General features: G+C 34.2%; 1 protein-coding gene across 3 annotated transcripts in view; it reads right to left on the bottom strand.

The window, feature by feature from the left end:
* Positions 1-26,435, bottom strand: part of LOC149803950 (inter-alpha-trypsin inhibitor heavy chain H3-like) — a 193,756-nt gene that overhangs the window by 43,821 nt on the left and 123,500 nt on the right. For all 3 annotated transcript variants that reach the window (XM_089953769.1, XM_089953772.1, XM_089953771.1), the window contains 3 exons: positions 13,936-14,028; positions 5,891-5,941; positions 5,306-5,362 (listed from right to left, as the gene is read on the bottom strand). In XM_089953769.1, coding sequence (XP_089809895.1) covers positions 5,306-5,362; positions 5,891-5,941; positions 13,936-14,028 — 201 coding nt within the window. The remainder of the gene's footprint in view (positions 1-5,305; positions 5,363-5,890; positions 5,942-13,935; positions 14,029-26,435) is intronic.

The following is a 26,435-nucleotide window of genomic DNA, read 5'->3' as shown; positions in this document are numbered from 1 at the left end:
TACATTATACAACATAATGGTCCATGTATACATTACACAACGTAATGATCCATGTATACATTACACAACGTAATGATCCATGTATACATTACACAACGTAATGGTCCTTGTATACATTACACAACGTAATGGTCTTTTTATACACACAACGTAATGGTCCTTGTATGCATTACACAACATAATGGACCATGTATACATTACACAACGTAATGGTCTGTGTACACATTACACAACGTAAAGGTCCTTGTATACATTACACAACGTAATGTTCCATGTATACATTATACAACGTAATGGTCCATGTATACATTACACAACGTAATGATCCATGTATACATTACGCAAGGTAATGATCCTTGTATACATTGCACAACGTAAAGGTCCTTGTATACATTACACAACGTAATGGTCCATGTATACATTATACAACATAATGGTCCATGTATACATTACACAACGTAATGATCCATGTATACATTACACAACGTAATGGTCCTTGTATACTTTACACAACGTAACGGTCCTTGTATACATTACACAACGTAATGGTCCATGTATACATTATACAACATAATGGTCCATGTATACATTACACAACGTAATGATCCATGTATACATTACACAACGTAATGATCCATGTATACATTACACAACGTAATGGTCCTTGTATACATTACACAACGTAATGGTTTTTTTATACACACAACGTAATGGTCCTTGTATACATTACACAACGTAATGATCCTTGTATACATTACACAAGGTAATGGTCCAGGTATACGTTACACAACGTAATTGGCCTTGTATACATTACACAACGTAATGTTCCTTGTATACATTACACAACGTAATGGTCCATGTATACATTATACAACGTAATGGTCCATGTATACATTACACAACGTAATGATCCGTGTATACATTACACAACGTAATGATCCTTGTATACATTACACAACGTAAAGGTCCATGTATGCATTACACAACGTAATGGTCCATGTATACATTATACAACATAATGGTCCATGTATACATTACACAACGTAATGATCCATGTATACATTGCACAACGTAATGGTCCTTGTATACATTACACAACGTAAAGGTCCTTGTATACATTACACAACGTAATGGTCCATGTATACATTACACAACATAATGGTCCATGTATACATTACACAACGTAATGATCCATGTATACATTACACAACGTAATGGTCCTTGTATACATTACACAACGTAACGGTCCTTTTATACATTACACAACGTGATGGTCCATGTATACATTATACAACATAATGGTCCATGTATACATTACACAACGTAATGATCCATGTATACATTACACAACGTAATGATCCATGCATACATTACACAACGTAATGGTCCTTGTATACATTACACAACGTAATGGTCTTTTTATACACACATCGTAATGGTCCTTGTATACATTACACAACGTAATGATCCTTGTATACATTACACAAGGTAATGGTCCAGGTATACGTTACACAACGTAATGGTCCTTGTAAAGATTACACAACCATGTTTCCATGTATATATGACACAACGTCATGATCCATGTATACATTATACAACGTAATGGTCCACGTATACATTACAAATCCATGTTTCCATGTATACATTACACAACGTCATGATCCATGTATACATTATACAACGTAATGCTCCATGTATACATTATACAACGCAATGGTCGATGTATACATTACACAACGTAATGATCCATGTATTCATTGCAAAACGTAATGGTCCTTGTATACATTACACAACGTAATGATCCATGGATACATTACACAATATAATGGTCCATGTATATATTAGACAACCATGTCTCCATGTATACATTATACAACGTAATGGTCCCTGTATATATTACACAACCATGTCTCCATGTATACGTTACACAACATGAAGGTCCTTGTATATATTACACAACGTAATGGTCCTTGTATACATGACACAACGTAATGATCCATGTATACATTACACAACGTAATGGTCCTTGTATACATGACACAAAGCAATGATACATGTATAAATTGCACAACGTAATGGTCAATGTATACATTATACAACCATGTTTCCATGTATACACTACACAACGTAATAGTCCTTGCATATATTACACAACGTAATGGTCCTTGCATACATGACACAACGTAATGGTCCTTGCATGCATTACACAACGTAATGATCCGTATATACATTACACAACGTAATGGTCCTTGTATATATTACAAAACGTAATGGTCCTTGTATACATTACACATCGTAATGGTTCATGTATACATTACACGACGTGATGGTCGATGTATACTATACACAACGTAATGATACATAAATACATTATACAACGTAATGATCCTTGTATATATTACACAACGTAATGGTCCTTGTATACATTACACAACGTAATGGTCCTTGTATACATTATACAACGTAAAGGTCCTTGTGTACATTATACAACGTTATGGTCCATGGATACATTATACAACATAATGGTCCTTGTATATATTACACAACGTAATGGTCCTTGTATACATTACACAACCATTTGGCGATGTATACATTACAGAACGTAATGGTCCTTGTGTACATTACACAACCATGTGTCGTTGTATACATTATACAACGTAATGGTCCTTGTATACATTACACAACGTAATGGTCCATGTATACATTATACAACGCAATGGTCCTTGTATACATTATACAACGTAATGGTCCTTGTATACGTTACACAACGTTATGGTCCTAGTATACATTACACAACGTAATGGTCCATGTATACATTACACAATGTAATGGTCCTTATGATGGAGTTGAGACTTTACGTCAGAATTCCTCGTCCTTCTCCAGAATTACACTGCTGTCGGGCATTTCTGCGCACCTAAGGTTTTCGTTTCCAATATTGAAGCAAAAGGCATACCGAATTCGAGCGATTGACATAAATAAATTATAGCAATGCTTACCATTTGAAAACATGAAATTGTCACCAGAATATTCTGTTCAAAATAATATTAATTTTGGACACAGACGATACCACCACCCCACCCAACCCCCTGTTTTCCTGACTCGCGATATGTCGGCCTATTCTGCGCATAGCTTTGAAAACATGTAATGTTTATGCATCTGGCCACATAAATGAAATATCTTACTTTTGACTGTTCCTGTCAGCAACTCAGTCGAGTAATTAGGTCAGTTTTATGGCTAGTTTTACAAACTTAAACGTAAAAATGCCAATAAATGGCAAGAGATATTAAGCAAACTAAACCGATCTTGTAAAAAAGTTAGTAAAGTTCAACATTTTATAAAAAATAAGATATTGCATGGAAGAGAAACAACAATGAATAGGATGTAATGTGATTACAGTGTCTTGTTGATGGCGAAAAATTACTACAGAATTTAGAAACAGACTATACGCCAGGGAATTTGTTGATAATTTATGTTCTAGCGGCAAGTAGACACACTTGGTAGCAGACGATTTTGTACGTGTGGGACAACTTCTTGCAAAATTGGAAACTTGGATTAAAATACAGTTTTGTTTTAAGGTACACATTTCCATCTTTTATATAATGTATTTATTTGTATGCTTCTAAAGGATGCATAGTAAATCGAATTTTCTGGGTTACAGGTTCACGAAGGTTATAAAGTGGGTCTTCACATTGCCATTTAGAAATTACATTTTTATGTGCATTTCGAGTCTAAATGTGGGATATTTTTGTACACTTTATGAATATCACTTTTCTTAATTAATGTACGGTTGTTCTATCTGGATACAAAATGGATTTTTGACAAAAATAGCACGTGATACAATGTTTACAGAAATGACGTATCGTTGCGCAGAATTACCCGAACCGCAGAATTGGCCGACATGGCGGTATACGTCCATATTTAACAATTTCCATCATGAAATAGATACACTGTCCCTTCAAATGGCTTCACTGCCACACTATGGATAATAGACTCACCATCCTGGTTGTTCTACCCATCCATCCATCTATCCACCCATACATACACACAGACAGCTATAAATAAATACAGCTAGTTGTAACAATGGATACCCAAATTACAGAGGAGAAATCCATAAATATATGTTACTAAATTGTTTAATATCAAAATAAAGCCATAATCTACAAATTGTAACATACCGACTGTTTTTCTAGAGTATTAAACCCGCAGAACGACATAAAAGGCAATACATTGGAGAAAGGCGTTTAAACTATAAAAATATGCTTACAAACTCGATTTGTATAAACTCTGACACTTACCCCTGTGGCTGCAGTTCAAAGTAATACTCCCTGACAAGATCTGAGTTGACACTCCCTGACAAGATCCACGTGATCACTGTATCGCATAGAACAATAAGCTTCTTATAGATACAAGGAAAAAAACAAACGCACAGGACCATGGGTAAAATACCCGCATCTCGCCACGAGCAACCTATGGCTAGATGCATGTGTATTTTTCAGTCACACAACACAAAAAATGAACCATCCTAAGTAACGCTGTATACATCTGTGAAGCTATTTAACCAAATTGTTCTTAAGGCATGCCAAATTATGTGTTTGCCTTATTTCGTGACATTATTCATGTCATAATGTTTTTATTATATGTTTTTATTATATGTTTTTATTATATGTTTTGTTTTCTGAGTAATTATTGAACATTGGTCAATAATATAACAAGGTATAAAATATTATTCCAAAAATGTGCATAATAACAATAAGACTGGTTGTCTCTATTTATTCATACATTTTTCATATGGTTATCAATAGAGATAATGTATATTTAAGATCCAGTTCTATGTACTTTTATGTATTAAAATATAATTTATCTAAACTGTCTATGCATTTTCCGTGTCAAATATTTGTTAAAGAATAAAACAATTATGTATGGTAATTTTTTTAGCTATGACGTCATTTTGTTTATGTCATGTTGTTTATATCATTGATCACTTAGAAACAGAATATGTTTGATATGTTTGATGACGTAAGCAATGATGTTGTTTTCAGTCTGATGAAGCAATAATGAGAAACCTGTCACACATTCTAAGTATTGGTGTTTATTATTATTATTATTATTATTATTATATATATATATATATATATATATATATATATATATATATATATATATATATATATAAATCGCCCTGTCCTATACTTTCGATATTGATTCATCAATCATTTGCAATATGATGTCAATCCTTTGCAATATGCTGTCAATCCTTTGCAATATAGTGTCAGTCCTTTGCAATATGATGTCAATGCTGTCTTACCAAGATTCCTCAAGGATGTCGTGCGAAACAGAGCCCCCATAGTGGTCCGTGGAATTGCTAAAAATATACATATTGTAGTTAGGAGATACAAAGATTTCCTCTCGGCCTCAATCTTAAGAAGGAAGAAGTAAAACCATTTAATTTAAAGAGGGAACACATGTGATCACTTTATCTATTTATATATACGTTAAAATCTCAATTATTTTGTCTATGTTCGGACTATCAGAAAGCAATAAAATAACAAAACCAAGCAAAAATCCATGAATGAATTCTCATCAAAATTGCACATTATTAGTTGGCCGTTGGCAAATTAATTTGTTTAGTGCTCTAGAAATGTTATTTCATGAATCAGACCATTCTACGTGCTCTAAAAATGTTATTTTAAGACCCAGACCGTTCTAAGTGCTCTAGAAATGTTATTTCATGAACCAGACCATTCTGAGTTTCAAGCTAATGCACCTTTTCTACCCGACATTTCTTGAGCACTTTGTTTGTGGTTCATAGCTTAATATTTGAGAAACGTCTGTCGCATTTTTCTTCATTCAAGTTATTTTTTATCGAGAAGTGATGGTTATATTTACTCACGGAGATCAGTTGGCTGTGGCTCTGATTGTTGGAACACACCGAAAACGAGCCCTTAAAGTAGATATGGTACAATCATAGCAAACTCTGATATCTGACAGCAGTGTAATTTAATTTGAACCTCACTATAATCTTGAAACTCAAGTTAATATATATATATATATATATATATATATATATATATATATGCAATAGACTGGCAACGAACATTGCGAAACTAGTATCTAGCTAGCCTGAGCACTTTCGACTCTAATGAGTCTTTTTCAAAAGCAAATACAAAACATAGACAAGACAAGCAAATAAAACAGAAAAACAGTTATGCTTGCGGAACTTTACATGGATGTTTCTACAGAAATTCAACCTTTTAACTATACTATGTGTCAATTAGTTTATTTCACCTTGTTGCTGATACTGGAAAATATTTGTGTTGACCTAGAAATTGATGAGCCTTAACGACGTTTATTATTTTATGTAAATTTATGTAAGTGCAGATTATTTCCCGATATTTCGTTGTTATAGCAGTCAAAGGCTATTAATCAAATTTAGAGAATTGTTTAAAAGAAAATGTGTCGGCTGCAAAAGATGATTTTATTTGTGCATGGTTGTCTATTTCTAGTCTTTTTAGTTTAAACCGCTTGGTTTCAATGTTCTAAGGCGGCGTATCCAGTAAGATTCCTTTTCTTTCCTAGTTTGGGAAATCCAATTGGGGTTGTGAGCAGTAGCAATAAGTGTTATATCACTGAACGTGTGGCCAAGCCAAGGGAGTAGAAGTGTTCTGCGACCGGGCTTCTGTACAGCTTCTTTGTCATCCAATCAGATCTATGAAAGTTGATCCTTTTGTGTAGCTTCTCAGTTTCTCCGACATACTGAAGGCTACGGATCTTACATGTGATGAGGTAAATGACATTATCTGTTTTGCACGTTTTGTTTGGACCATGTATGTTTAATTTTTCTCTAGTCACTGTGCTAGAAAATTTCCTGGTCTCTATCATATGTTGACATGTTTTGCACGTTTTATCGCCACAGTGGCCAAAATGACTAGGGTGGCCTTGATTAGTGATTGGCGTTAGCTTCGCCCTGACTAGGATGTCCTTAGAGGTTTTTTGGTCTCCGGTAGGCGACTACGGTTTTGTTAGGGTGGATTAACTTTACTTTGTCCGACGATTCCACGATGGGCCAGGTTTCCAGATGTCATTTATCTCATCACATGTAAGATCTGTACTAGTTGACACATAATATTAAAAGGCTGAATTCCTGTAAAAACAGCCATGTCAAGTTTTGCAAACATAGACGTTTTTCTTTTTTATTTGTTTGTCTTGTCTATGTTTTGTATTTGCCTTTGAAAAAAGACTCGTTAGAGTCGAAAGCGCTTAGGCTAGCTAGATACTAGTTTTGCACTATTCGTAGTCAGTTTATCACATTGATCTCAATCAATCCCTGACATTAAAGTGTTGGCATAAAGCAATTTGATATATCAATACTATTGGTATATCAAATTGTGATCCTCCCATGGCGCAATAATACGCATATATAAACATTCTAGCGACTGTCTGCAGTTGATTCTAGAGTATTAGTAATCCACGTTTTCTAAATGAATTTAATATGGTATACATTTTATTCACAGTCCTTTCTGTCCCCCCCCCATGCATAACGGACAAACTTTGTAGAAATGTAGGGTGGGAGAGACATGGACTTTGGGCGTAATTAAAATTTTGAAATTGAAATTACACCAAATAACCTACAAGATTATGGTTAGTCGTAATGATACGTGCGCACTTTTCTTGTGATTTATCTACAGTGTTTATCAATGATACAACGTTGCAACCATGTCAGCATTATACAGTAAATTCCTCGGTTACATGGTACATATACTGTGACGTATTATGTTTTATTTATTTATTTATTTATTGTTTGTTTTTACTTAAACGTACAATAATGTTTTTAAAAAAATCGATTATTATTAATTAAGTGTGAAAATGCCCAAAAGTCTCTCGATCGATCGATTGACCATCATAGCAAGATACGGGCTAAATTTTATGAAATGACAAACGTACAGGAAGTTCGTTTGTGTCATCCCATGATATCTCTAGACTTATGAATGATGGTAAAAGTTAAGTCAAACCGACCAAAGGATATGAGAAAGGGAGAGTTAAACCGACCAGAGACAAAGAGAGTTTATGGCCGGTGGTCTTGTTGCTAAAGCATAATAATGACTTAGATCAACTGCAAAAACATTAAAATATTTTAATTACCTCTTGTTGGCTCGTCATTTCGTTTAGTTTCTATTCCACTTTAATTTCCATGAGCCGATAGGTTAATGGCTTAGAGTTCAAATGTATGGTGTAGCTAACCAAGTGTTTGTAGTGAGCTTTTTGTTATTGTTGTTGTGGGGTTTAACACCATTTTTCAGCACATGATAGGCTATACATGGCGGCCAGTATTAATGGTGGAGGAAGAACCCGGGAAAGCCTCGGGAAGAACCACCGACCCACGAGAAAAACTACTGGCAAGCTTTTCCACATACCCACATTGGCTGAATCTGAGACTCGAACCTGCGCAGACAGATGTGAGATGGCAGTAATCCGTAGCAGAGAGCACTTTAGACCACTCGGCCACTCGCGGCCCCATGCAGTGAGCTACTTTTATTATTAAAACCATCTTTCATGTTTGAATCATATGTGTGTATTATATTGATTTAATCAATGTGAAGAAAAATAGAAACTAAAAACAGAAAACAAGCAACCTATCAATATGCAAAGGTGATTGTGAATAGCCACAAAAGGCATAGAACTATATTTTGTAGCGGACACACTCGGGATGTGAGGAGTTTATTCAGATGGTCAATTCACAGCTGCCTGTAGTAAATATTAACTGCGTTCAAATGGCAAATATATGTGTTTGTATGTAATATAAATAAAGTACGCTGTTTCAAATGATATACCACTCGCTGTATAAATTTTGCATTAAATGGAAACTCGGCAAGCTTCGTCTTCGTTTCCTTTCCATGAAACATGTATGCACCTCGTGGTATATCATTGATACAATGTACATAATATACATCTATCTATCTATATATATTTCTCTCTCTCTCTCTCTCTCTCTCTCTCTCTCTCTCTCTTTGAACACATGAGTTGTAAATATTAGTAATTAGGGTCGTTTGTCGCAAGTGAAACTTTGAAAGTATGCAGAGATAGCATTTAAGCTATCCCATAAATCTTGATAATTTTACTTTTAAATATGTTGTAAAATTATGCATTGTTATGCTACCTATATGCTACCTTTAACATGTGACAATATTAAGGGATACAAGTCTAATTTTAATATGTAGTAATATTAGGTGTGGTAATTCTACTCTTGATATCTGGGAATAATAGGTGTGGTAATTATACTATTAATAAGTGGTAATATTAGGTGTGGTAATTCTACTCTTGATATCTGGGAATAATAGGTGTGGTAATTCTACTATTAATAAGTGGTAATATTAGGTGTGGTAATTCTACTCTTGATATGTGGTAACATTAGGTGTGGTAATTCTACCAGTGATATGTGGCAATATTAGGTGTGCTCATTCTATTCTTAACATGTGGTAATATTAGGTGTGGTCATTCTATTCTTGACATGTGGTAACATTAAGTGTGGTAATTCTACTCTACTAAATAATTCTGATAATCGAATATTTGCGTATTCAGATAAGTTTACACTGAGCCTCTTTATTTTGTCAATAAGTGCATCCTGGCAAGATGTACAAAACGTTCTAAGCATATATTCTTTGTGACTCACTAAAAGACTAAAACATTCAAAGTCAGGTACCTGTTTTAAAAAAAAAACATCCATAAAGTCTTGCCCTAATTGTTAAATACCATTAACGAAGTCTTGCCTTTGTTAAATACCATCAACAAAGTCTAGCCCTTTTAAAGTAACATCTACTAAGTCTGTCAATTGTTAAACACCATCAACTAAGTCTAACCCTTTCAAAATACCATCAACAAAGACATGCCTTTCTTAAATACCATCAAGAAAGTCTGGTATTTGTTAAATATCATTAACAAAGTTTAACCTTTTTAAAATACCATCAACAAAGACTGGTCTTTGTTAAATACCATTAACTAAGTCTGGCTTTTGTTAAATACCATTAAGTCTGGCTTTTGTTAAATGCCATCAACTAAGTCATGAACTTGTTAAATAATGTCTACAAAGTCTGACCCTTTTAAAAGACCATATACAAAGACTTCTCTTTGTTAAAATAAGGTTTACAAAGCCTGTCCCTCAGTAAATACCAACTACAAAGCCTGACCCTTTTAAAAGGCCATCTACAACGTCCTCTCTTTATTAAAATACGGTTTATAAAGCCTGTTCCTCAGTACATACCACCTACAAATTCTGAAACGTTTAACAGAACACCTACAACGTATTTTTATTGCAATACGGTTTATAAAGCCTGTTCCTCAGTAAATACCACCTACAAAGCCTGACCCTTTTAAAAGATCATCTACAACGTCTTGTCTTTGTGTAATAAAGGTTTACAAAGCCTGTCCCTCAGTAAATACCGCCTACAAAGTCTGGCTCTTTTAAAAGACCACCAACAACGTCTTCTTTTTATCAAAATAAGGTTTACAAAGCCTGTTCCTCAGTAAATACCACTTACAAAGTCTGACCCTTTTATAAGACCATCTACAACGTCTTCCCTTTGTTAAAATAAGGTTTACAAAGTCTGTCCCTCAGTAAATACCACCTACAACATCTGACCCTTTTAAAAAACCATCTACAACGTCTTCTCTTTATTACAATAAGTTTGAAAAAACCTGTCCCTCAGTAAATATCACGTACAAAGTCTGACTCTTTTAAAAGACTATCTACAACGTCTTCTCTTTATCAAAATAAGATTTACAAAACCTGTCCCTCAGTAAATACCACCTACAACGTCTGACCCTTTTAAAAGACCATCTACAACGTCTTCTCTTTATTAAAATAAGGTTTACAAAGCCTGTCCATCAGTAAAATATCACCTAAAAAGCCTGACCCTTTTTAAAGTTCATCTACAACGTCTTGTCTTTGTTTAATAAAGGTTTGCAAAGCCTGTCCCTCAGTAAATACCGCCTACAGAGTCTGACCCTTTTAAAAGACCACCAACAACGTCTTCTTTTTATCAAAATAAGGTTTACAAAGCATGTTCCTCAGTAAATACCACCTACAAAGTCGGACCCTTTTAAAAGACCATCTACAACGTCTTCTCTTTACTAAAATAATGTTTGCAAAGCATGTCCCTCAGTAAATAACACCTACAAAGTCTAATCCTTTTAAAAGACCATATACAATGTCTTTTCTTTGTTAAAATAAGGTTTACAAAGCCTGTCTCTCAGTAAATACCGCCTACAGTGTCTGACCCTTCTAAAAGACCATCTAGAAAATCTTCACTTTGTTAAAATAAGGTTTACAAAGCCTGTCCGTCAGTAAATACCACTTGCAAAGTCGGATCCTTTTAAAAGACCATCTACAACGTCTTTTCTTTGTTAAAATAAGGATTACAAAGCCTGTTCCTCAGTAAATACCATCTACAAAATCTGACCCTTTTAAAAGACCATCTACAACGTCTTCTCTTTGTTAAAATAAGGTTTGCAAAGTCTGTCCTTCCTTAAATACCACCTACAACGTCTAACCCTTTTAAAAGACCATCTACAACGTCTTCTTTTTATCAAAATAAGATTTACAAAGCCTGTCCCTCAGTAAATACCACCTAAAAAGTCTGACCCTTTTAAAAGACCACCTACAACGTCTTCTCTTTATTACAATAAGATTTACAAAGCCTGTCCCTCAGTAAATACCACATACAAAGTCTGACCCTTTTATAAGACATTCTACAACGTATCCTCTTTGTTAAAATAAGGTTTACAAAGTCTGTCCCTCATAAAGTACCACCTACAATGTCTAACCCTTCTAAAAGACCATCTACAACGTCTTCTCTATATTAAAATACGGTTCATAAAGCCTGTCCCTCAGTAAATACCACCTACAACGTCTGACCCTTTTAAAAGACCATCTACAAAGTCTTCTCTTTACTAAAATAATGTTTGCAAAGCCCGTCCCTAAGTAAATAACACCTACAAAGTATGACCCTTTTAAAAGACCATCTACAACGTCTTTTCTTTGTTAAAATAAGGTTTACAAAGCCTGTCCCTCGGTAAATACCGCCTACAACGTTTGACCCTTCTAAAAGACCATCTAGAAAGACTTCTCTTTGTTAAAATAAGGTTTACAAAGCCTGTCCCTCAGTAAATACCACTTGCAAAGTCTGATCCGTTTAAAAGACCATCTAAATGCATTTTCTTTGTTAAAAAAAGGTTTACAAAGCCTGTCCCTCAGTAAATACCACCTACAACGTCTGACTCTTCTAAAAGACCATCTACAACGTCTTCTCTTTATTAAAATACGGTTCATAAAGCCTGTTTTTCCGTACATACCACCTACAAAGTCTGACCCTTTTAAAAGACCACCAACAACGTCTCCTCTTTATTACAATAAGGTTTACAAAGCCTGTCCCTCCGTAAATACCACCTACAAAGTCTGACCCTTTCGAAAAAGCCATCTACGAAGTCTTCTCTTTGTTAAAATAAGGTTAACGATGCCTGTCCCTCAGTAAATACCACCTACAAAGTCTGACCCTTTTAAATGACCATCTAAAACGTCTTCTCTTTGTTAAAATAAGGTTTACAAAACCTGTCCCTCAGTAAATACCTCCTACAAAATCGGACCCTTTTAAAAGACCATCTACAACGTCTTCTGTTTATTAAAATAAAGTTTACAAAGCCTGTTCCTCAGTAAATACTACCTACAAAGTCTGACCCTTTTAAAAGACCATCTACAACGTCTTCTGTTTATTAAAATAAGGTTTACAAAGCATGACACTCAGTAAATACCACCTACAAAGTCTGACCCTTTTAAAAGACCTTCTCTTTATTAAAATAAGGTTTGCAAAGCCTGTTCCTCTGTACATACCACCGACAAAGTCTGAAACTAACAAATGTTGAACATCTTCTATAAATTTGAGTTAAATGAAAAAAATACAAAGACGGAACAAGACAAATGTTCAATACAGCTTTAAAGTCTGTATGTTGTTTATTTTATACTCTGACTCTGACTAATACTAAAAATTATCTACAAAGTTTGACCCTTGTTAAATGTCATCTAACCGGTATATAGTCAGGCCTCTGTTGCATTATGGCTTCCCCGTTTGCATGGCAACCTCAGAATCGTATGCTTTCTCCTTACTGGATTTCCGTAACGTAGCGCCGGTACTTAACTAGCATAAAATGCAAGTCACAAATCGAACAGCAAATGCCGAGAAATATATTTCCTACCCTAACCCTAGGTCAGGCATGTCATGATTTAAGCATCATTTCGCCGGTAACTCTACACCATCTTACCATCGTAGCAACAATAAAAGGCCGGTAACTCTACATCATTTTACCATCGTAGCAACAATAAAAGGCCGCTAACACTACACCATATTCACCATCGTAGCAACAATACACGACTGGTAACTCTACACCATATTTACCATCATAGCAACAATGAAAGGCGTCTCCACATAATGGAAACATACCTTCTCAATTATTTCGGTGTATAAAATCATCAGTCCTCATGTCAAATACCTCACATCTTGATGCACAATCAAGCTAGACAATTAGATTTCAATAGGAACTACTTGGCAAAAGGTCCACTTATGCGACCCTGACCTGGACGAAAGCAAACTATGCCATCATGAAATATTATAATCACTGCAATCTGTGACATTTGCTCCTAGCGCCTGGCTGATTACTCGACTGAGGAATGTTTTCAAAAACCCGACTTCCCATAATCAAACAAGCAATCACAAACATGTATCAAATCCTTAAAACGGAGAGGTATATACAAAAGGCGCATAACCCAAATGTATTACGCTACTAAAGGTATGGCTTCCTTAAAATGAATAAATCGGATAATCGGACTTACAAAATGAAACTGTACTTCATTAAATGTAAAATTCAACAATAAAATGTTTATCAACTTACCTGCGTTGCTCATGAGTCTTGGGGCATCAGTGACTGGTGGAAATGTATATACATTGTTCATGTTAGGAACGATCTTCTGTGGCATCTGCAGGTCTGCAAAACAATGCAGCTTTGTAATATTGCACAGAAAGTATGTATTCTACTAAGGGGTGCTTTGTATTGTGAATATACTATATGTATTGTCAAATCCCTTTTTCCACTCTTTTAGAACTTTACAAACATAAGCTACGGCTATTGGACTCATTACAGTGACTTTTGTTTGTAATTGTACATATTTTCGTGACCGTTTTGAGTTTTCAAACCAATCAATGTTCCAAGATATGTCTTTGTAAATAGCAGGCAATTAGACATGTCCTTAAGTTAAAATTATACACAAAAATGTAACTTTGTTTTTAAAACCATGGAAATAAGTAAGAACAAGAACAACTGATTTATCTTGACTGCTGTAATTTAACAACACGTTAAAAGAACCTTTAAATAAAACGCATAATACTCTTCAATGGGCTACTATGTACTTATATTCAATGGGCTACTATGTACTTATATTCAACTGGAGCACTAGGTATTTATATTAAACTGGGGCACTACGTATTAATATTAGAAAAAGGGGCACTATGTATTTATAAAGTAGAAAAAAATATTCTTCCTTCCTATTGGACACTATGTATTTATATAGTAGATATAATACTCTTCAAATGGGACACAATGTGTTTTTATAGTAGATATAATACTCTTTAAATGGGGTACTATGTATTTATATAGTAGATATAATATTCCCCAAATGGGGCACTATGTATTTATATTGAAATATAGGGCGCTATGCATCTATATTCAACTGTGGCACTTTGTATTTGTATAGTAGAGATAATACTCCTCAAATGGGCACTATGTATTTATATAGTAGATATAAAATTCTTCAGAAGGGACCCTAAGTAATTATATAGTAGATATAATACTACTCCTATGGGGCCCTATGTATTTATATAGTAGATATAAAACTCCTCAAATGGGGGACTATATATTTATATAGTAGATATAATACTCTTCCAATGGGGAACAACGTATTTATATAGCACATATAATATTCCCCAAATGGGACCCTAAGTAATTATATAGTAGATATAATACTCCTTACAAGGGGCACTATGTATTTATATATTCGATATAATACTATTCAAATGGGGCCCTATGTATTTATATATTCGATATAATACTATTCAAATGGGGCCCTATGTATTTATATAGTAGATATAATACTATTCAAATGGGGCCCTATGTATTTATATAGTAGATATAATACTATTCAAATGGAGCCCTATGTATTTATATAGTAGATATAATACTCCTTACAAGGGGCACTATGCATTTATATTGTAGATATAATACTCCTTACAAGGGGCACTATGCATTTATATTCAACTGGGGCACTATGTATTTCTACAGTAGATATAATACGCTTCAAATGGGAACTATTTATGCATATAGTATATATAATACTGCGCAAATTGGACATTATGTATTTATATAGTCGATATAATACTGTTCTAATGGGACACAATTTATATAGTAGATATAATACTCTTCAAATAGGGCAATATGTATTTATTTCGAAAATCGGGCACTATGCATTTATATTCAACCGAGGCACACTGTATTTATACAGTAGATATAATACTGTTGAAATGGGGCACTATAATATAATACTGTTCAAATGGGGCACTGTGCATTTATTTAGCAGAGATAATACTCTTCAAATGGGGCCCTATGTATTTGTATAGTAGATACAATACTCCTCAAAAGGGGCACTATATGTTTATATAGTATATATAATACTCTTTAAACGGGGCACTATGTATTTATATCGTAGATATAATATTCCTCAAATGGGATACTATGTATTTATATTGAAATATGGGGCACTATGCATCTATATTCAACTGTGGCACTTTGTATAGTAGAGATAATACTCCTCAAATGGGATACTATGTATTTATATTGAAATATGGGGCACTATGCATCTATATTCAACTGTGGCACTTTGTATTTGTATGGTAGAGATAATACTCCTCAAATGGGATACTATGTATTTATATTGAAATATGGGGCACTATGCATCTATATTCAACTGTGGCACTTTGTATTTGTATAGTAGAGATAATACTCCTCAAATGGGATACTATGTATTTATATTGAAATATGGGGCACTATGCATCTATATTCAACTGTGGCACTTTGTATTTGTGTGGTAGAGATAATACTCCTCAAATGGGATACTATCTATTTATATTGAAATATGGGGCACTATGTATCTATATTCAACTGTGGCACTTTGCATTTGTATAGCAGAGATAATACTCCTCAAATGGGGTACTATGTATTTATGCATTGGATATTATACCCCTCAAATTGGGGCACTGTGTAGTTATATAATAGATATAATATTCTTCAACTGGGGCACTATGTATTTATACATTAGATATTAGATATAATACTCCTCAGTTGGGGCAATATGTATTTATATAGAGATATAATGCTCTTCAAGTGGGGCACTATGGATTTATATAGTAGATATACTACTCTTCAAATAGGGCACCGTATTTTGCTACGTGTTTAGGCTCGAATAACCAGTAACACATGAAAGAGTGAAAACAACAAGCTTTGAAAAATATAATATAATAATTTATTTCCCTGGAAAAATTCCGTAAAATTGAAAACATATGAGCTTACGGTTTTAAGAATCCAAAATAATCAAAGAATATTCCACAAATAAAATTTAGAAGTCCTAACAATAAAATGTTCTAATGATTTCAAGTTCGAGTCCCGACGAAGAACCCATGATGAAAGATGATGACGTATGATGCAACCTGTATGTTGAAGTCTAAAGCTTCTGATGGAAACAAGAAATATTACTCCGGTTTTGAAAATCCGAATACATTTTTATAAGAGCTGTCTTTGTTCAAGAATTTCACATGAGCACACGCATTGTCCAGGGAAAAAAAGAATTAATCCTTTTGAATCCAAGTAATTTGAAACATCTCTAAACAGCACAACAGTCACTTTCCAGTGTAAGACCCCAAGTAACTGGAATATTTCTCTAAAACACAGGTTATATCGTATTATAACACGCAGTTTCGAAAATCCCTAAGTTGCGAAATCGAAAAAGGGGGTTCACGTGAACGTGTTTATATCACGTACGCCTAACATGACCTCAATGAAAACCAATCATTTTACTCGAAGCAAAACAAAAGAAAAAATTGTTTACATTTTAAACGACGTAATCCCATCATGACCTCGACAACATCCACTCATTTTAAAATATAAATATAACTCATTTACGTGGCGACTACTATCTTTGAATCAAGGTCAGGATCCAGGTCAACGCCTGCTGTTTACTAAAACGAACAGTTAAAGTCAAACTATTTTCTGGAAAATGTATGAGTTCCTAGCAAACATTTTTTGACATATAATGAAGTTTTAAAAAATGATTTTAAAACGTACAAATAATATATCAGATATAATTAAATCAAATATACGAAACATTTTCCCATAAAGAAAAAGAAAGATTTAAATGAATTTTTTTTTAAAAACTTACAAACCATAAATCTGATATAATTAAATCAAATGTACATAGCAATTTATATAGTAGGTATAATACTCTTCAAATGGGGCACAGTGTTTGTAGCTAGTCGATATAATGTACGTTCTATACATTAAAAAATGCATTCCGTTGTAATTTGTCTATTTTTAACTTGACAACAAATATATATATATTAATATTTTTCATTAATTCAATTGCTTTTTACTCATATATTCTTGTGGCGAACAAAAAAATTTATATCCAATGGGAACAACGTGTTTTGTAAACAACGTGGCACAACTGCAAAATAATTAACAAAAATGGGCGTGATGCAACCTTGTAAGTCAGAAAGACTCCTAAAATGAGTTAGTCTCATGTGGGACTTGCGCGCAAAAAAATAGCGTGAAAAGACAGCGACAAAATAGAAAAAGGACCTGTGAAATTGAATATATTATGGAGCACAAAGCTAGAATAAGCTCTCTTATAAGAAAATAGGTTCCGTCTGGGGTTGTAATTATTGTAATTCAGTTATAACTACCGCCAGGATCTGAATCTATAAATAGCGAAGTGAGCCTTCTGCAAACATTTATGATAAATGTGGTGTATAAATTTCAGTACGAATGATCATAAACACTCAGAACAAAAGTCGTAAATTATACATTTAAATAGCCATAGACAAATAAATCAAAACGAATCTTTCAAAATATAATATGCCTAGGCCAAAACACGTGATAATGTTTGCAACCTCCTTTAGAATGTTTTGAGCTACAAAAAGAAAATGAATCCTGTACCGACGGAATTTAAGAAGCAAAAGCATGAGTTAGAGAATATTTAATGAGAAATATTAATGAGCATACAATTTTAAGACGGTAACATGAATACTGATATTGAACTTGATGACGATCTTCATTAAAAAGTTTTGATTTGTTTTGTAAACAAAACTCAGTGGAATTTAATATCCCGACTTGTCGAGCGACTCCGTTATGGTGATAAATTTGAGTACAAAGTTTCCACAGGCAACAAACTCAAATATAAATTAAACGTTGGCGGATCAGATAATGTACTGAACATTTGACATTTTGCGATCGCCATTTGGAGAGGAATAAAATGAAAGTACAATATGGATGTTTGACAGAATTGAAAATGTAACATTACACATTGATAGGTTGCAGATGCTCATGGCAATCTCATACATGGATTTGCCCGAATCAATTAAGAACAACAAAGTTTGCATCATCGAAAATATACACTAATAACACTTATTTAATGATGTTAAACCTAAAACTACTTAAATAAGGCCATCGATACCATACAATTAAAATGTATTTAATAATGCCTTCAATATATAGATGTGTCCGGTAAAAATACAGGATAGCTGGAAAGCTGAAAATGAATTTAATAGATCTATTATTGTGTATTAATTATTAGAGCTTTTTAAGAATAAGTGCTGTGCTTAAACATTATTAATTATATTATATTATATTATTATTATTATTATTATTATTAGTATTATTATTTTTATTTTTATTATTATTATTATTATTATTATTATTATTATTATTATTATTATTACTGGGAGATTACTCCACTCCTATTATGGTCAATGCAACAGAAAATGAATTTAATAGATCGATTACTGTGCATTAATTATTAGAGCTTTTTAAGAACAAACGCTGTGCTAAGACATTATTAATTCTATTTTTATTATTATTATTATTATTATTATTATTATTATTATTATTATTATTTCTATTTCTAATATTATTATTATTATTATTATTATTATTATTATTATTATTATTGTTGTTGTTGTTGTTGTTAATATTATTATTATTATTATTATTATTATTATTATTATTATTACTATTATTATTATTATCATCATCATCATTTGGAGATCACTCCACTCCTGTTATGGCCACATATTGCAACAGAGATATTCACATATTTAGATGCTAATTATATTTCCATATTGTTCTTCTTAACGCCTATAAAGCTGGAAGTACCACCATGTTGAAATTATCTCCATAAACACACAAATTCGACTGACATTATATATATATATATATATATATATATATATATATATATATATATATATATATATATATATATATATATATATATATATATATATATATGAAGGAAATGCAAAAATATAACTATATACAGCAAAGGGCTTGTAGGAAATTTCAAACATCATCCAGATACTGAATAAACTACATCGTTCTCAACAATCTGACATATCCTGGATATTTAAACATGCCAGTCAGCTTCATTTCATACGAGCCAATCATCTTTAAGTCATACGAGATACGAATCAACAGTTTACAAGAACTTTATTAAAGTTGGGTACGATTGCGAAACTAGTGAATGAAAAGCCAAGACTTTAAAATGAAACACTTATGGTAATCACATATGATAACGAAGAACAATTTAAAATAACAAGCAGATATTAAATCTGTAAATAAAGAAACATGTCGAAAGTGTGGCAATTTAACAAGCAAGTAAAGACGCGCAGCTTTTGTTGAATTTAATTTAAATTACAATTACCCCAAAATGAAACCTATTGTTCATTCATAACCTGTACGGTTAAGACAAATATTTATTCATTAAGACATTGGTTAAGTTCCATTGCTAATTCACATCTTGTTCGGTTAAGACAGTCACTATATTCGTCAAAACGCTGATTGAAAATGACGAATATCAAGACTTAAAATGACACAAACAACGATGAAAAGTTCATAGGTTCGTTAAAGAAAGAGAGGAAACAAAAGATAAAAGCCAGTAAAATCAGTAGATCCATTTTAAGCAAAAGTCTATATTACACCTGCATAAACATTAATGTGATACAATCTTACAAAACGCTGAAAGTCTACGAATATGACATAATTTAAAACTAACATGTAGGCATTTGAGATATCTGGAAAGTTTTGAAATATTTACTGAAAGATTATTTTATTATTATAATTTTTTTTCACGTTTCAATGAGTCTGAACTATCGTATAACACTCGACTGTATATCAGGATGTCATGAAACATTTCAACTATCGTATAACAGCTATCGATATATCAGGATGTCATGAAACATTTCAACTATCGTATAACAGCTATCGATACATCAGGATGTCATGACATATTTCAACTATCGTATAACAGCTATCGATATAACAGGATGTTATGACACATTTCAACTATCATATAACAGCTATCAGTATATCAGACTGTCATGAAACATTTCAACTATTGTATAACAGCTATCGGTATATCAGGATGTCATGAAACATTTCAACTATCGTATAACAGCTATCTGTATATCAGGATGTCATGACATATTTCAACTATCGTATAACAGCTATCGATATATCAGGATGTCATGAAATATTTCAACTATCGTATAACAGCTATCGATATATCAGAATGTCATGAAACATTTCAACTATCGTATAACAGCTATCGGTATATCAGGACGTCATGAAACATTTCAACTATCGTATAACAGCTATCGGTATATCAGGATGTCATGACATATTTCAACTATCATATAACAGCTATCGATATATCAGAATGTCATGAAACATTTCAACTATCGTATAACAGCTATCGGTATATCAGGATGTCATGAAACATTTCAACTATCGTATAACAGCTATCGATATATCAGGATGTCATGAAACATTTCAACTATCGTAAAACATATATCGGTATAACAGGATGTCATGAAACATTTCAACTATCGTATAACAGCTATCGATATATCAGAATGTCATGAAACATTTCAACTATCGTATAACAGCTATCGGTATATCAGGATGTCATGAAACATTTCAACTATCGTATAACAGCTATCGATATATCAGGATGTCATGAAACATTTCAACTATCGTAAAACAGCTATCGATATATCAGAATGTCATGAAACATTTCAAATATCGTGTAACAGCTATCGATATATCAGGATGTCATGACACATTTCAACTATCGTATAACAGCTATCGGTATATCAGAATGTCATGAAACATTTCAAATATCGTATAACAGCTATCGGTATATCAGGATCTCATGAAACATTTCAACTATCATATAACAGCTATCGGTACATCAGGATCTCATGAAACATTTCAACTATCGTATAACAGCTATCGGTATATCAGGATCTCATGAAACATTTCAACTATCGTATAACAGCTATCGATATATCAGGATGTCATGACACATTTCAACTATCGTATAACAGCTATCAGTATATCAGAATGTCATGAAACATTTCAACTATCGTATAACAGCTATCGGTGTATCAGGATGTCATGAAACATTTAAACTATCGTATAACAGCTATCGATATATCAGGATGTCATGAAACATTTCAACTATCGTATAACAGCTATCGATATATCAGGATGTCATGACATATTTCAACTATCGTATAACAGCTATCGGTATATCAGGATGTCATGACACATTTCAACTATCGTATAACAGCTATCGGTATATCAGGATGTCATGGAACATTTCAACTATCGTATAACAGCTATCGGTATATCAGGATGTCATGAAACATTTCAACTATCGTATAACAGCTATCGATATATCAGGATGTCATTGAACACTTCAACATAGAAACATCTGGAGATATGCATGATCACTGCGTAAAGAAAAATACTTTCACGCTATGTAACGTTTTTCATGAATTTATGACTGTGTGTAAAACAAAAGACCTGTTCATTGTTCAAAAGTAGTTAAGTGGGGCACTATACGTACAATGGAAATTAGCATTACGGAAACCCCTGGGTGAATATACGTACAATGGAAATTTAACATGGCGAAAAATCGTGGGTTAATATACGTACAAGGGGAATTAACATGGGAAAAAATTGTGGGCCGATATACGTACAAGGGGAATTTAACATGGGAATAGAGTTTGGGGGTTGTTTAGGGACAAAGGGGAATTGAATATGGGATTTTTTTTTAAAAAAAATTTTTTAAAAAAGGGGTAGGCAATGGAAAGGCTATCTCTTTTCGAGAAATATGGCTGGCCCTGAAAAGGGCCTTTGGGTTTTCTTCTTTTTCTGCTTCTAATTTCTTCTTTTTCTCCACCAAGTTCTTATTTTATCTCCAACACTCTTTCTCTTCTTCTCTTTCTTTTTCTCCTGTTCTTCTTTCTTCTTCTTCTCTTCCTCCTCTTCTTTCTTCCTCTTCTCATTTTCTTCTTCTTTTTCAATCTTTTCGTTCCATTTGCTTATTCTTATTCTTTCCTCTTCATCCTCCTTCTCCTCCTTTATCTGTTTCATGACACCGCTAATCTTGTCCTTTACCTTTTTTAAGTTATTAATTTCCATCTTTACACGATGGGGACTATAGGAATAATGGTCTTCAACCAGTCTTATTAACATCTGCTCCATCATTCCTAAGTTGTCTAAAACGTCTTGTAATGTTTGTATTTTGTCCATTTGGTTAGAAGCCATCTTCTTTTTTTATTCTTTGCAGAATGGTTTGAACGACGAATACTGTGGGTTCTTATACTTAAAGCGCGTACGTGAAGGAAAACATCCCCCTAAAATGTAAAATTGATCTTACCTAGATCATGACCAAACAACGCGCGAACGTGAAGGAAAACATCCCCCTACTTTTTCATTTCATATAATAAAACCCAAACTATACTTTCTCATTTCATATAATAAAAACCCAAACTATACTCTCCACATACGCTAAGAAACAATAAACAAAATCCATAATCTACTATCCACACAATCTTACGTGAGCGCTTACAAAACCCAAACTTAACTCTTCACATACGCTAAGAAACAATAAACAAAATCCATAATCTACTATCCACACAATCGTACGTGAGCGCTTACAAAACCCAAACTATACTCATCGCATACGCTAAGAAACAATAAAGAAACCCATAATCTACAATTCACACAAACTTATGTGAGCAGTTACAAACACAAACACACAAACACATACCCTCGCACTATGAAAAAAGAGTTAGTGTTTATAATCACACTACTCTACCTACACACACACACACACACACACACACACACACACATATTGGCAAATCGATAGTTATTTCTTTTCTAGAGTATTGGGTAGCCCTTAAAAGGGCTGTTTTTTTTTTAACTCTAGATGCACCTATCTAATGGTTGCACCTTCCTGGCCTGGCGCCACACACGCATCTTCTTCCCCAGTCTCCTTTCACCTTTCTTCTGGGGAGCGCAGAGGGAGGATGATTCGCTTCAACACCCCAATCCTCTGTCTCGGGAATATTGTACGACATCCTCTCTTCTAGTTTCTTTTCCTCATCTTCCCTCTGTCTTCTCTCCTCCTCTTTGTTCTTCATTCTTTCCTCTTCTACTATAGCCTCCGCGGCCAGTTCATTTAACAGGCGCCTGACATATTCCAGATGTATCTGGAGTTCAAGAAGTTTGCTTATTCTGCTATTCATTCTTGTGTTGATCAATCAACAAGGGTAGCTAGACTGCCCAGAGAGATTCAATTTATAGTGAAAGCGCGGACGTGATGGAAAACATCCCCCTAAAAACATAAAATTGATCTTACCTTGATCATAACCAAAAAAAAACAACAACACGCGGACCTAAATGAAACACTCAGTCACTTTTTATGCTACTCATCACTATTTTAAAATTTTTTATAAATCACTTCAATAGACTATCCACATACGCAAAGCAATCCAATCTAACCCCAAATTTACACCTCAAACACCAAAAAAAAACATCATTTTAATCTACTATCCATACCAACTTGCTTAACCACTTACAAACACAAACACACAAACACATACCCTCACATTTTTTAAAAAAGAGTTAGTGTTTATTTTCACACCACTCTACCTACACACATTGGCAAATCGATTGTTATTTCTTTTCTAGAGTATTGGGTAGCCCTGAAAAGGGCTGTTTTTCTTTTTTGCTATGGCATTCTTTTTAGTTTCTAAGAATGCGATGTCCTCTGAGGATAGACTTTCTGGCGATAGGTCTGCTTCTTCGGAAAGAGAAGAAGAACTCTTTGGTGTCGATACGACAATCGACAAAGCCTCTGTCAGCTTCAGGTTGCTGCTGCTGCTGCAGTTGTTGTTGTTGCTGCTGTCTCTGAAGTCTGTACTTCTCTGTCCATTCTTCTTTTTCCCTGTTCATTTCTTCTCTGAAGAGCTCTTCTATCAGGTCTTCAGTGATTTTTAACATTCTCACATTCTCTATTTCTTCTGGCTTCGGTATCAGACTGTGTCTGACCCTATGCAAATTCACGTAGGCTTCGTTGAGTTTAGCTAGTTTGGAGCACATCTTCGTAGAAGGATGAGTCGACAATGGATGGTTAGACTGGAAACAACCCCGGTTCTTAAAGTCAAAGCGCAGACATGAAGGAAAACATCCCTCTATGGTTTTCGAGCCGCAACGTTCAATGAGTGTCATGAGAGGGATAGTAAGAAATGAAAGAGCATCAATCCAACATTCTTATAGCTAAACAAAAGACAAAGGCATTTTTTTTCAAAACACAACATTTTTTATTCAAAAATCACTTAACACTAAACAACAACTCTAACATTTTTAACAATAATCCAACAATATAACATCAAACAATTTTTTCAAAACACAACATTTTTTATTCAAAAATCACTTAACACTAAACAACAACTCTAACATTTTTTAACAACAATGCAGCACTAAAAGTTTCTCCACTAGGTAAAGAGGGATAACAGTCTTCCATGGTTTCTAGTAATCTAGGATGACTTCTCTCAAACTGTTGATTTCTAAGGTATTATCGAATTCTGCATACAGGATGACGTTCACCGTTTCATCAGGGTCTCGGTCTTTAAACTGAATTTCCACACGAATCTGGCCGGATTTTATAGGGTGGAAATGTCCCTCGTCGCTGCCTTGGTCTGGAGTGAAATCGAAAGCCCACAAAGCGTAACCTCCTGCATAATCCTCGTACGTAATACCGTGACTGGTATTGGTTCCTAACTGTCCGGTGGCTTCGTACAGGGACAAGTATGATCTCAAGTAATTCTTCTTGGTAAAGTCAGGTTCGAAAGGTCGGGTACACAAGGTCTTGCCATCGCGACTGACTTCGATTTTGGACACGCCAAAGTGTTGAAAGTAGAAAGGATTTTTTTCGGCAGCTCCGTTGAAGGCTGTATTCTCGACGATACCAACGATCAAACGTTTGGGTAACTGTCCTTGGAACAGATGATCTTCGATCATGGATCGCTGTCCCTTGGGAATGGTGAAGGTTTTCACTTCCACGCGTCGTATGGGATACTTGGCAGTCGTTCTGCTCAACGTCTGACTGATGTCGTTTCCCACTTTAGGTAACACTTCCACACGGCGTACGTAGAGTCTGGTTCTAGGATTTTGGTTTTGTAACCGTCACTATCAGCCATCAAATGGAAAGCGGCACTGCTACGATTCAGTCTCAGGCGGACATCCACCCCGTTCAGCAAATACTTTTCTTGCAACCACATGTCCAAATGCAAACGATCCATCAGTTCTAAACTTGTGTCGGCTCCCGTGATTCTCTTTCTTCGTTCTACAAATCCATCATTGTTGTCTTTCTTTTCATCAGTTTCCAATATTTCAAACTTGGTAGGTTCGTCAGCTTCCCATACCACACAGGCATTGAGAAGAGTGTTCTTGGCATCTATTCCGTACGTCAAGAGATTTTCCAGGTAGGCACGATAAGGGTAAGTATCCATGCTGCTACTGACCAGTTTGTTATTCAAGTACAAGTCCACTCCACTGAACAAGGAATGCATGAAATTGTTGACGGGAGCAACTGCTTCATCGTCTATAGCACCTCCAGTCTTATCTAGAATTTTGACTTTCAGGTACAAGTAACTGCTATTCAGATCGATGTAATCTTCGGGCTGTCCTTTGATTTCAAACTCGATGGGAGCGGA

The sequence above is a fragment of the Sinohyriopsis cumingii genome, chromosome 3 (assembly GCF_028554795.1).
Source record: "Sinohyriopsis cumingii isolate HCF-2022 chromosome 3, ASM2855479v2, whole genome shotgun sequence".
Classification (NCBI taxonomy): Eukaryota; Metazoa; Mollusca; class Bivalvia; order Unionida; family Unionidae; genus Sinohyriopsis; species Sinohyriopsis cumingii.
Note: the sequence above shows the minus strand (reverse complement) of the source record. Positions and strands in the feature narration are given on the sequence as shown.